Source organism: Akebia trifoliata, chromosome 12 (genome assembly GCF_017979445.1).
Source record: "Akebia trifoliata isolate Shusen 1 chromosome 12, ASM1797944v1, whole genome shotgun sequence".
NCBI classification, from domain to species: domain Eukaryota; kingdom Viridiplantae; phylum Streptophyta; class Magnoliopsida; order Ranunculales; family Lardizabalaceae; genus Akebia; species Akebia trifoliata.
Window position 1 is genome coordinate 77,744 of NC_141386.1, and position 12,327 is coordinate 90,070.

The 12,327-nt window shown below is 35.4% G+C and overlaps 1 protein-coding gene across 1 annotated transcript; it reads left to right on the plus strand.

Moving 5' to 3' along the window:
* Positions 1 to 825: 825 nt before the first annotated feature.
* LOC147388394 (alanine aminotransferase 1, mitochondrial-like) lies at positions 826 to 11,492 on the plus strand. Its single transcript, XM_086417967.1, has 15 exons — positions 826 to 990; positions 5,117 to 5,167; positions 5,554 to 5,604; positions 6,014 to 6,079; positions 6,168 to 6,229; positions 7,815 to 7,893; positions 7,995 to 8,099; positions 8,193 to 8,303; positions 8,722 to 8,859; positions 9,024 to 9,098; positions 9,269 to 9,389; positions 9,481 to 9,635; positions 9,927 to 10,001; positions 10,545 to 10,748; positions 11,208 to 11,492. Exons 1-15 carry the CDS (start codon positions 949 to 951, stop codon positions 11,322 to 11,324), a joined length of 1,452 nt encoding a protein of 483 aa, XP_086274093.1. The 5' UTR covers positions 826 to 948; the 3' UTR covers positions 11,325 to 11,492.
* The last annotated feature ends 835 nt before the right edge of the window (positions 11,493 to 12,327 follow it).

Consider the following 12,327-nt stretch of genomic DNA (forward strand, 5'->3'; position numbering starts at 1 on the left):
CCTTTAATGGAAACAAAGGCCTTAAATGATGTTCAACTTTACACCACACACATAGTTAGCATGGGATAATACCCCTAATGATTCCCAATGTATCTGTAGAAAATTGGTATAAATACTTAGAAAAAAACATCGATGTTTAAAAAATCCTATGTTTATCTCAATTAGCTATTTAACGGAACACCTTTTGAGATTAAAAAATCTCATTTTGATTTTAGTTGAAGCTATCTTTTGGTTTTTATTTTGAAAAGAACAATGATTTTTTAACCCACCACTTATGCACACTCTTGACCTGGCATGTGCTAAAACTATAGATTCTTTTTCTTGGGAAGCACAATTACATATATTCATGAGATTTACAATTATGTATCTCGAGAAAAATCTATTGTTCCAATCCATGCCACGCTGGGGGCCTAAGAAAATTAGGCTTCTTTTGAAAACTATAAAAATAAGGCATGAAACAATAAAAAATATAATTATTTTTAAAAAAATTTCCACTTTATATTCCTTTTGTAATCATTAATCAACGGCCCCTAGTGTCCTCTCTCTCATCCATTTTACCAAATGAGCTTCACCATAAAATATATATTAAAAAATAGAAAAGATTTTCCTTAGGTTTGACTCTCAAATGAGAACGGTATTTCCCCCCAAAACCATCAGCTGGACAGCAGGTCTTTGTACCGCCTAATATGAATTTCGGGGTCAGTGGCGGGCGTCAGGTTCGAAAGTAGGTCGTATCTGGTTTTGCTTTGACTGGGTCCAGCTTTTGTAGAACGTGTCGGTTTCGTTTTTACTACTTTAGAAAAATTAAAACCTGTCACCGTGCTGCGATGCGGAAATTCGTGTCAGTTAATAAATAAGAGTCGCTCTCTCTCTCTCTCTCTCTCTCTGTTTCTCTCTGCTTCTCCATCTCCATTTTCCGCATCTACTTTTTTCTTCTTCTTTGGTACCATGTCTTCCACTCCTGTCACTCTTGAAACAATTAATCCCAAGGTAATTTTCTCATCTTTATTTCTTTGTGTTTATAATTATTATTTTTCCTCATCTGGATGCTTCTGTTTCTCTCTCTCTCTCTCTTTTAAATTCCTTGTTTTGTGTTCTTGGCTTGTTTTGGTATTCATTTCTGTTTCTGCATCTGGGTTTTTTTGTGGTTTTTTTCTCCTCATCTTTTCCTAATATATGGGTGTGCTCTAGCTCTATTTTGTCTATCTGCTACTGCAATCGGGTTTTTATATTTTTTAGTTTTTGGAGTTCCCCGAGATTTACGCCTAAAAATCAAACTTCTTGTTCTGAATGCACACGAACAATAAAAAATCATACATAAAATAAATCAAAGAGAGAGAGAAATTAAGAAACAAGATTTGTTCATGGGTTCGTCCCAAAATTGGATTAAGTCCCCAGCCACCGACAAGCAGGGGTGGAGCCTGGATTTTATCGTAGTGGGGGCAAACTATAATTAATGGTACAGGTGAAAAGCTTGAATATGAATAGTTTTGGGGAGAAATTCAAAGATTTTTGGTTGGAAGTTGAAGAAAAGACTATTTGGGTCTTTTCCAATTAATTCATGAGAAAAGATCCAATCAAGAGACAATGTCATCTTCAAAAACTGTAAGGGGGCTGGGGGGACAAAATTGGTGGGAGGTGATGGGGTTGGGTCAAATAAGGATGGAGTGAAATGAGGCATGTATTTAGTTGAACATATAGGACTGTCTCAAAGTTCTATGGGGCAATTGCCCCCACAAGCTCCTTAGTAGCTCCGCCCCTTCCGAAGAGTCATTCCACTATTTTTGAAACCATTACAAGATCTGCAAAAAAAACCTAACCTTCTATATCTTTCTCCTCCTCCCCAAAATCCCCCTTTCTACCTAATAGCTCTCCTTATATAGATAGAAAGTCAAACCCTAAAAAGAAAGTAAAACAATTCAGGCTTCTCTACAAAATCTATTTTTATCTAAAAATAGATGTTCTCTAGTCAATTAGGAGACTTTCTATTTCTGGATAAGATTACAATCTTAGCCAAATAAAATATAATTCAAGATATATCAATCAACACCTCGAGATACACATTAGTTGTCGTGTAATCGATCATCGATATTTGCTTTATTTACGCCACATGTTTAATATCGATTTTACCCTTTACAGTTAGCCCCCTCTCGTAGGTGGAGATTGGTGAGGTCGATATCCACTTACAAAAATATTACATTACTCTCGTATCTTCACTGTCCTTTATAAAAATATTATTCCCTTCACTTCCTCTAAGGAGACGATGGTCCTTCGGAACCCTATAGATCACTCAGGACATCTCTAGTCACTCAAGGCAGAGCAGTCACTCAAGACATTAGTCATTCAGGACCCTTATCCTCTCACTATAGAGCTGTTAGTTGGGACATTAGTCATTCAAGACCCTTAAGCTACTTAGGGTTGCTCTTTCAATAATGATATCTTGGCCACTCATGACCCCTATCCACTCGGGACTGCTCTGCCACTCAAGATAGAAACTTAACCAGTGTAGACCCATCGTCACTCAGGACGATTTTATCACTCAGGGCATAAACTTAATCACTTGGGATCCTCTTAGAATGTGGATCAAACTTCCTCAATGAGTTTAATTTGCTAAGTGTTTTCCCTACTACCTGCAACTCTTAAGCAACACCAACAAAAAACAATAGCATATGCACGGAATATAACATGGTTATCAGCCCGCAAGTGGTAATTTAATAACTTTACCTCATAGATTAGGCTAAATGTGAGTCCCAATGTACACCATTTTACCCGATTAAATTGGGGACAAAATGAGCCCCTCATTTAGTCACGTGATTTAACATAATATCGTAACTTAATCGAATTCTTGAACTATAAACTCGACTTAACGGAGTCTTGTGACTCGGCCAAGTCCATGACTTAAATAAAAATATACCTTATTTTATGCTTTCATGTTGTGCACGAACCAATCACCATGAGCAGAAATCGAGTAGAACTAGGTTTTGAGTAGAGATGAGTATACTTGAACAAAGTATATTCTGAGGGAATCTCGAGCAGAGCAGGGTTGGATTCCGAGTATAGCTGGGTAGACCAAGCAGAGTTAGGTAGACTGAACGTAGCTGGTTAGACCGAGCAGGACTGGGTAGACAGAGTAGAGCTCGATATCGAGTAGAGCTGGGTAAAATGAACAGAGCTGGGTAAACCAAACAGGGCTGGGTAGATCGAGCAGGACTGAGGTTCTGAATAGAGTCGGTAAACCGAGCAGGGTAAGATTTCGAGGCTTGATCCTACTTCTCATAGTTAGTGAATAGAACAAACAACATGAACCAACAAAATCATCCTACTTGCATAAGGATATTAAAACCCCTGATTTAACCCTTTTTTGCAACTTGATGAGAAAAGATCCGATCAAAAGATTCAATCACGATTAAAATAAAGATTTGCACATCATGATCAAAGGATCCAATCAGGAAAATAAGATCTGTTCCTCGTGAAGATCAAAATGAAAACTCTAACTTGCAAGCGTCAACTTTGGGGGTAATCTCCAAATCTTGATGGACATCTCAATCATTCTTCATAGTCTCTTGATCAAAATCCCACCATTGTGGTTTTTGTTGGTCTTTTAAAAATCGATTCCCATAGATAGCACCAATTTGTAGAGGTAAAATCTCTACAAATCATACAGAAAAATAATCAAAGAGAGAGAGAGAGAGCAGATAAGAAGCAAGATTTGTTCATGGGCTTCGTCCCAAAATCGGACTACGTCCCCTAGCTCTGAAGAGCCATTCCACTATTCTTAGAACCATTACAAGATCTACAAAAAAAAACCTACATTTCTATATCTTTCTTCTCTTCCCCCTCCCCTTCTCTTCTACTTAAGAGCTCTCCTTATATAGATAGAAAGTCAAATCCTAAAAAGAAAGTAAAACAATTCCAGATTCTCTATAAAATCTATCCTTATCTAGAACTAGATATTCTCTAGTCAATTAGGAGACTTTCTATTTGTGGATAAAATTATAATCTTAACTAAATAAAATATAATTCAAAATATATCAATCAATACATTGAGATACGCATCATTTATTGTGTGATCGATCATCAATATTCGCCTTATTTATGCCATGTGTTTAATATCGATTTTACCCTCTACAGTTTTTTATTTTTCATTTGCTTTGATGGGTATGCCTAATTTTGTTAATATGTATCCTCCTTACGGTGACCTCTAATTTTGTTAATTTTTTGGGACCTTCTCCTTCGCTTTCCTGGCTTCGATATTGATTCTCCATCAATGAGTTACATATTTTCTTTCTTTTTTCTTTTGTATGAGTGTTTATTTTGTTTAGTTGTAATTCCTTTTTTATCTAATTGTTTTTGCATGTACACCGATATATTTTTTCATGTATACGTTACATCCTTTACTCTTATTTATTTTCTTCTATCATGCAAAACATTATGAGCCTGTTTGATCATATGGTGGGTATGGTCTGGTGAGCATAGTGGATTTCAATTTAAATTGATTTGGATATAGATTGTAACTTGGACCAGACGGTTTGCTTGAATTGAAGACTCTTACATTTAATTGAGTGAGTCTTCCTGATTGTGTCCTGTACCATTTTTTGTTCTCTAAAAGAAATTTTTATTCATCTAGAGTCATTTGTTGTACAATTTGGATACTTTATATTTAAAAAAAAATTCTATTTAGTTTTCTGAGAGCTGATTCATTGTTCATGTTCTTCGTTGTAAATAAATAATAAAAAATTGAATCAACTCAGAGACTGATCTGGGATGTCTATTTAGGTAATAAATGGAGTTTCAGTTAATAATTAAGCATTTTAACTCTCTCCTAATTTCTTCTACATTTTTTTCTGTAAGAGTTCTGAGAAAACTGCTAATGTCTCATTGTCATTTAGCTAATTGTCTTCATGGTTTTAATTTTTTTATAATATCCCGAGCGCAATTTTTAGAGTTCAGTGGTCGAGGAAACGTTAATTAATGCATAAAAATTTCATTTCTTTATCCTGATTTCCATCTATGACATTTGCATTGAAGTTATCACTGATCTATCAATGACTTGTGAGCATGGTTTTATTTGCATTTCTATACACATTATCCTGAGCTGTATTTCCATCTTTGCTAGGTTCTAAAATGTGAGTATGCTGTCCGTGGAGAGATTGTAACTCATGCTCAGGTACTATCATCTAGTAGGCATTTCTTATTTTCTTCGCAAACATGAACTCAACTGGAAAAAATTTAAAAATAAAACAAAAGAAGAGTTAACAGTCAAAGTTTTAAAAAAAACTTGTAGAATATATTTGAAAAATTGGACTCTCATCCCGAAACTAAGACTATTATTCCATAGAGTATTGTTTAGCTGGAATTCTGTTTATGGATGAAATCTGATTTTTTACCTTCTATTGTTCTTACAATGAGGAAAATGGTAGTTTTTAGTGCTGCGAGTTGAATATTGCTTTTAGAGTACAAATTTTAGATAAAGATGTGGATGTATTGAATGTGGTAGTCTTGTAGAATCAAGTTCAACTCAGAAGGACCTTTTTCTAATGTTTTCCCTTGCAGCGGTTGCAACAAGAGTTACAAGAAAAGCCAGGTTCTCATCCCTTTGATGAGGTGTGTTTCTTTATTTTCTTTTCCATATTGTAACGGTCATCTGCTTGCTCTATTTCTTTGTATGATTAATTTGTGTTGTGGTGAGAAATCAAATGGTTTACTAACCTTCACTCCATGGTATCTCTTTCTTTAAAAAAATTCCTAGTATAGGATGAGCAACTGCTTTCAATGAAGAAACAAAAGAGAATAGGTAACCAGAGAATTAAAGGCCCAATATGTGAAATTTCTTACCACTTCCACTGGCATTTTCCCCTTCAACAATAATTGGATGCAGAACAGCGCATGAAACGATTACATAGATTCTTGGACCTATCGAAATTCCTAGACGTGCTAGATTGGGATTTATATATTTATAAGAAATGGTCCACTGTGTTCTACTTTATATTGACATTTTCCTTGCTCTGTACAGATCCTTTATTGCAATATTGGGAATCCTCAATCTCTTGGTCAGCAGCCAGTTACATTTTTTCGAGAGGTTGGTAGATTGTAACAATTAATAGAAAGTGTTACCATGTTGGGTCAGCTTGAGCAACTATTCATAATAATTATCCTTTGTTTCTCAGGTTCTTGCGCTATGTGACTATCCAACCATTTTGGGCAGAAGTGAAATACAGGGCTTGTTCAGGTATATTGGGAATTTCTACTAGAAATTTTCTTAAGAGCATGCTAATTTGTAGAGCCTAAAGGAAAACTTTAATTTTTGAAATCTTGGAAGTTGGTATCCAGCAAAGATTTTCCCTCTTGATACATTGAGTCTCACCTCTCCCACCCCCAATGTATTAAATTCTGGTTTCAGTGTCCATTTCAGTCTGCCTGGAAATGGAAATATTTCATATAAGAATTTCAATTAGGATGGAAATTAATACAATTTCAAGAAATAATGGAAATGTTGTGAAAATGATGGGAATATTGAGAAACTTTTCAGTGAAACTATGGGAAATGATTACAAATAATAATATAGACACATTCATAATTCATCAAATTACAGTAAACAACCATATTGAGTATGGAAATGAAGATCGTTAGTGTCCTGCTATACATTAACTACATATACCTCCACGTTTAAACACTTGCTTAAATAAACAAACTATTTTTACTATTAGCTCATTATTTTATGTTATAAATATTTATGAATAAATTACTAATACATGTAAGCAATTAGAACATGGAAAATTGTATTTGTGTGCTTTATTGGCTAGCAGACATGGTTAAAGTACATCAAAATAGCATGATATGTATAAATATCTAATTAATCATAATTCATTCATATTAATGAATGGATATTGTGTGCAATCAACAAGTAATTTATAATTTTTGACATTTTATGAACTTTGTCAATTTTTTTTAAATTGCAATCTAACTTTACTGTTTATCAAGTGTTTCTACCAAAATTTTGCATTTTTATTTAATAAATGAATATTTTTGCCAGAATGTGTACATGAAACTTTTGGTTTAATTTCATGTGGGATCTTGCGGGAATGGAACTATTTCAATATATTTCAAGGAAATATATATATATATATATATGATGAGTAAAATTTTATTGATGCAAGGACAAGAAGTCCTCAAAAAGGTGATTGATACTGTGAGAGGAAATATATCGAAACTTAATACTATGCTTACCCTCAATAATTTTGTTGTGAGAAGTTCTCACACCAAGTCTATCTTTCTGAGATCTTCTTCTAGGTTTGTAGCCCTGATTATTGTCAAATATTTCTACTCAAGTACCCGAAAAACTCAAAACAAAGGGGACATTGTAAATTATTTCATCTCAAAAACTTGATTGATGGACTTTTGAGGCTCCCCCAAATTTTTGGGGGTAAGTTTTTTAGGATGATGGCGAGTTGGTTCCAACTCAAAACTTAATCAAGTTGTCTGCTTTTATTGAAGACGTGTTCAATTTTGTGTTCGGACAACCTTCTCCTATTATCCTTTCATCCTTCTCCTATTATCCTTTCATTTCAAGATCTATGAAGAAGGAGGTCCATCCTCTTTCTTGATGCCAATATGATCATATTTTCACATGTAACCTTTCAGTACAAGTAAGCCTTTTTTAAAAACTAATTAAAATTCTTGATCTCTACTGTTTCTCTATCTTTTGCGTCATTGAATCCTTAATGAGTTGGCAATATGAATTTTTGTAAGCGGGCCTTTCTTGCAATTACTTTGTAAATTCTTCCTTCCCCAATTTCTCCTATGATTTATTGCAGTGTGGATGCCATAAAACGAGCTCAGCAGATTTTAGATCAAATTCCAGGAAGGGCAACAGGTGCATATAGTCACAGTCAGGTAATGATAACATGGGTTTCTCCTTCATGCAGCCATGTATATTTCTGTAATGCTTTTCTCAAGGGAAATGTGGGGCTTGTTTCTTGTTCTTTCAATACCAGGGTGTCAAGGGCTTGCGTGATTCAATTGCTGCTGGAATTGCTGCCCGTGATGGTTTCCCTGCTGATCCAAATGACATTTTCTTGACAGATGGTGCAAGCCCTGCGGTATCTTTCAATCTTGCATCTTTTCTACTTCCTACTTTTCATATCATAAATAGGAGAAGAGAACCTACTGATGTTCCCTTATGTTCTTCTTAGGTTCATATGATGATGCAGTTACTAATAAGATCAGAGAAAGATGGCATTCTTTGCCCCATCCCTCAGTATCCTTTGTACTCCGCCTCGATTGCCCTCCATGGTGGTACTCTTGTATGTTTCACAATTTATGTTATACAAGAACGTTATTTAAAAATTGATATTGTCAGCTTGGTTGCCTCACTCAACACTACACAACTTGGGTACAATATAATTACCATCATAGACTGTGAGTGAGATCAACTCAGCCAAGTTTTATATAATACATGAAATTTCATTGATGTTTTTGGTGGTTGTTCTTTTGAGATGTTCTCGTGTTTTTCATACTAGTAAACTTGTACATAGGCCTTCTTCCTTTCACTTCTTTTTTTTTTTTTTCTTAATACAATTTTCTTTAAGTATTAAAAAAAGGGAGATTTTGTCAAATGGGCAACCAAGTTGAACTCAAAAGTCGGATTGTGACTATGAGTTGAATTAAAGTTTTAACATTGATGAGAATAATCAAATAGTACCCTTGATATGGTTTTTGCAGGTGCCCTACTATCTTGATGAAGCTACAGGGTGGGGATTGGAAATTTCTGAGCTTAAGAAACAATTGGAAGCTTCCCAGTCCAAGGGAATCACTATTAGGGCCTTGGTAGTAATAAATCCAGGCAACCCAACGGGGCAGGTGGGCAATAACCAAATCAGTTCTTCCTATATACATGCTATTTGATTTGATTTGATTTTTAATTTATTTTTGGCTAAGCTATACGTATTTTTTGAGGTTTTCCTATTACTGCTTTATGAGAGGATTTTCTGTATGTTCCTTTTCTTGGTAATTCCTGCCTGCAGGTTCTTGCAGAGCACAACCAGCGAGAAATTGTGGAATTCTGCAAGAAAGAAAGTCTAGTTCTTCTCGCTGACGAGGTGGGTAATTAGCCATTAAAAGCTTCAGATGTACATGGTCACTCTTCTAAGTGTTATTAAAATTGGTGCCCTGATTGGACCAAGTTGACTCACTGAATTCCAAATAGAACATATTTTATTTATTTATTTTTACACCCTTGTTATTAATGAAGGTTTGCTAAACTTTACAGGTATACCAGGAAAATGTTTATGTAGCTGACAAGAAGTTTCATTCATTCAAGAAGATATCCAGATCAATGGGGTATGGAGAGGACGATATTTCATTAGCTTCTTTTCAGTCAGTCTCTAAAGGTATGTGGGTCACATTGTGAAGGATCAAAACAGGAAAATAAGTATTGACTTCTAGAACTGAAGATACAGGTTTTTCCTTTCTGATTGCAAGGATATTATGGGGAGTGCGGGAAAAGAGGAGGTTATATGGAGATTACAGGTTTCAGTGCTGACGTGAGGGAACAGATATACAAGTTGGCATCGGTAAATCTTTGCTCAAACATCTCAGGTCAGATTCTTGCAAGCCTCGTCATGAACCCACCAAAGGTATAATTCTCTAGCACTGTTTGTTTATTTTCTTAATCTGGTTGTAAAGCTCAGAACTTGATTGGGACTCAATCGTCCAATTTAGTGATATTTCAAACTTTATTGGGTACCCTATCAGGGTTTTGAAGCACTGATTAGATTTGTTTTGGTAGTTGACGAAGTTAAAACATTTTTGAAAATCTTTAGTCTTGATCAAAATGGCCCAAAACCAATGTTTGGAGTAATATCAATTGGCTTTACTTCAGTTTTCCATTTCCACTTCTAATTGCAATGGTAAACAAATCTCTGCAGATTGGAGATAAATCCTATGAATCATTTTCGGCTGAGAAACATGGAATTCTATCATCTCTAGCAAGGCGTGCCAAGGTTGGTTGAGGCAATTGAATCTTATTCCATAATCGTTGTGACAATATTTTACTCCGTTCTTATAAACTTGGATTTGAGTTGTCAACCTTCCCAAAGCTTTGGACCAGGTGAGTCAGCTGAGTGAAACATGCACTCAGCCTAGCCAATTGAATTAATGAAATTCATTGAAACATCATCAACTTATATGCCTTATCAATGTAATTGCTATGACGAATTGTTCAGTCCCAAAGTTCCTCAATTTTTAGAAGCTTCACCAAGTTTATTGGAAATCCATGCCATGATTTTCTTAGAGCAATAATGGGATCCAGTCATTCAAGTTTTAATTTTCAGTTTAGAGCACTGCTCTTGCAGGATTCCTTAAATTCTTCTTTTACTAGAAGCTATTATTCTCAACAATTCTGGTTTTTGATTATGGTGCAGTATCAATTCTGTAGCTGTTAGATCTGTAAGCATAGATTTTAGAAGGCAATAGTTAAGGAACTTTGAAACACGTGTTCACTCTAATATGTTCCTTTCTTCTTCTTTTCCCCATATCATACACAGATGCTGGAAGAAGCCTTCAACAGCTTAGAAGGTATCACATGCAACAAAACAGAAGGAGCCATGTATTTGTTCCCTCGCCTCCAGCTTCCTCAAAAAGCAATTGAAGCAGCAGAAGCTACAAAGACAGCCCCAGATGCATTCTATGCAAACTGCCTCCTTGAAGCCACTGGAATTGTCGTTGTTCCTGGATCTGGCTTTGGACAGGTGAGTGTTCATGATCACTTTGTAGATATGAAATTTCATACGAATTAGAAGTTTTTAAGTTTAGAAGTGTGTTAGTTTAAGATCATATTAGGAGGTCAGGTCCCATTTAGGAATCTCTTTAAGTCAAAAATCAACCAATCGAATGATATGAAACATATGACTTCTGCATGGATGGGCAGGAAAAAATGAAGCAATCCAGACATGAAATCTATAGATTGCATGATTTTTTAAAATGGTGTCTAGACTCCGCTGCATATACCCAAAATTTTTTTTTAATGAGATATTCTATTTCCACACCCACTTTTAGTTAAAGCACCCCCAACTCAAATGATACCAATAATAAAGAATTAACTCATTTTGGGGTGCTCTAATTAAAAGTTGGTGTGGAAATAAAAGCTCTCTTTTTTAATTGCTTTTATTCGCAAGATTGTAATTCTTGTATGTATTTCTTTGTGAAAGGTTCCTGGAACTTGGCATTTTAGGTGCACAATACTACCTCAAGAGGATAAGATTCCAGCAATTGTCTCTCGCCTGACAGCCTTCCACCAAGCGTTCATGGCAGAGTTTCATGACTGAAAATATCTAAGCCTTTGGATATCCAAAATAAAGGAACCTACCAATTCTAAAATGGCAGAATGTGGTGTGTTTGAATTTGCTTGCTCTTCTTAGACTGAAATCCATGTGCTAGTAATGGTGATGGATGAACAGTTTTTTAAATAAAGAGTTTAGTCATTATTAGAGTGAGTTTGCATGTGCAGGCAAACATCTGTTTCCGTAGATAGCTTTGTGCAAATTATAAACATCCGTCGGATGTTTTGGATCAACAAAGTCAGGGTGTTTATGCATATTACTCTCTTCAGAAATATGGCCAGGAAGAAGAGCATTTCTAACATCAAGTTAGATGATGTGCCAATTATTAAAACCAATCATACAGTTTGTCGTTTTACCATTGGACCAAAAGTCCTGCTGAAATCCAATCCATGTTGTTGATTATATCTCTTCGCAATGAACTGGAGTTTGTAGAGTTCTAGGGAACCATTTCACCTTGTTTACTCACTGGTAACCCACCAAGTTCTTGATAGATGTGGTGGAATCAATAACCTTGTTTTCATTTCTGATGAATACACTCCTCTACCATATGATTGCTCGCCAAGGAATTCATCTCTTCGTGGGGTTTTGAACATATGACCTACCCTTCATGAGGAGCTTATCAAGGTTTTGCTTGCCACTATCCCAGCCCCTCACATAGGGTTAAAAGTATGTAGCTTGAGCATTGTCAAAATTTATTTTGACTGCTAAGTTGATCGTTGTAGTTTCATCTACAGGGCCACCCAGGGAAAGAATTGAATCAAGGAAAAGAACTCCACACACGATATTGGGCTTGGTTGATTTTCAAAGTTAGTATTGTTGTGAGATCCTTTCACATTGTGTTTTTACTATCCTTAAGAAGCGACACAGCAATGTGTCTCGTGATGTTCCTATTGTGTTTTCATATCTCAGACACTTTTTCTAAAACATACAAGCTGATTTTTGTTTATAGTTTCTCTACAATGGATTTGGTTGGTGAGGTTGAATGAGA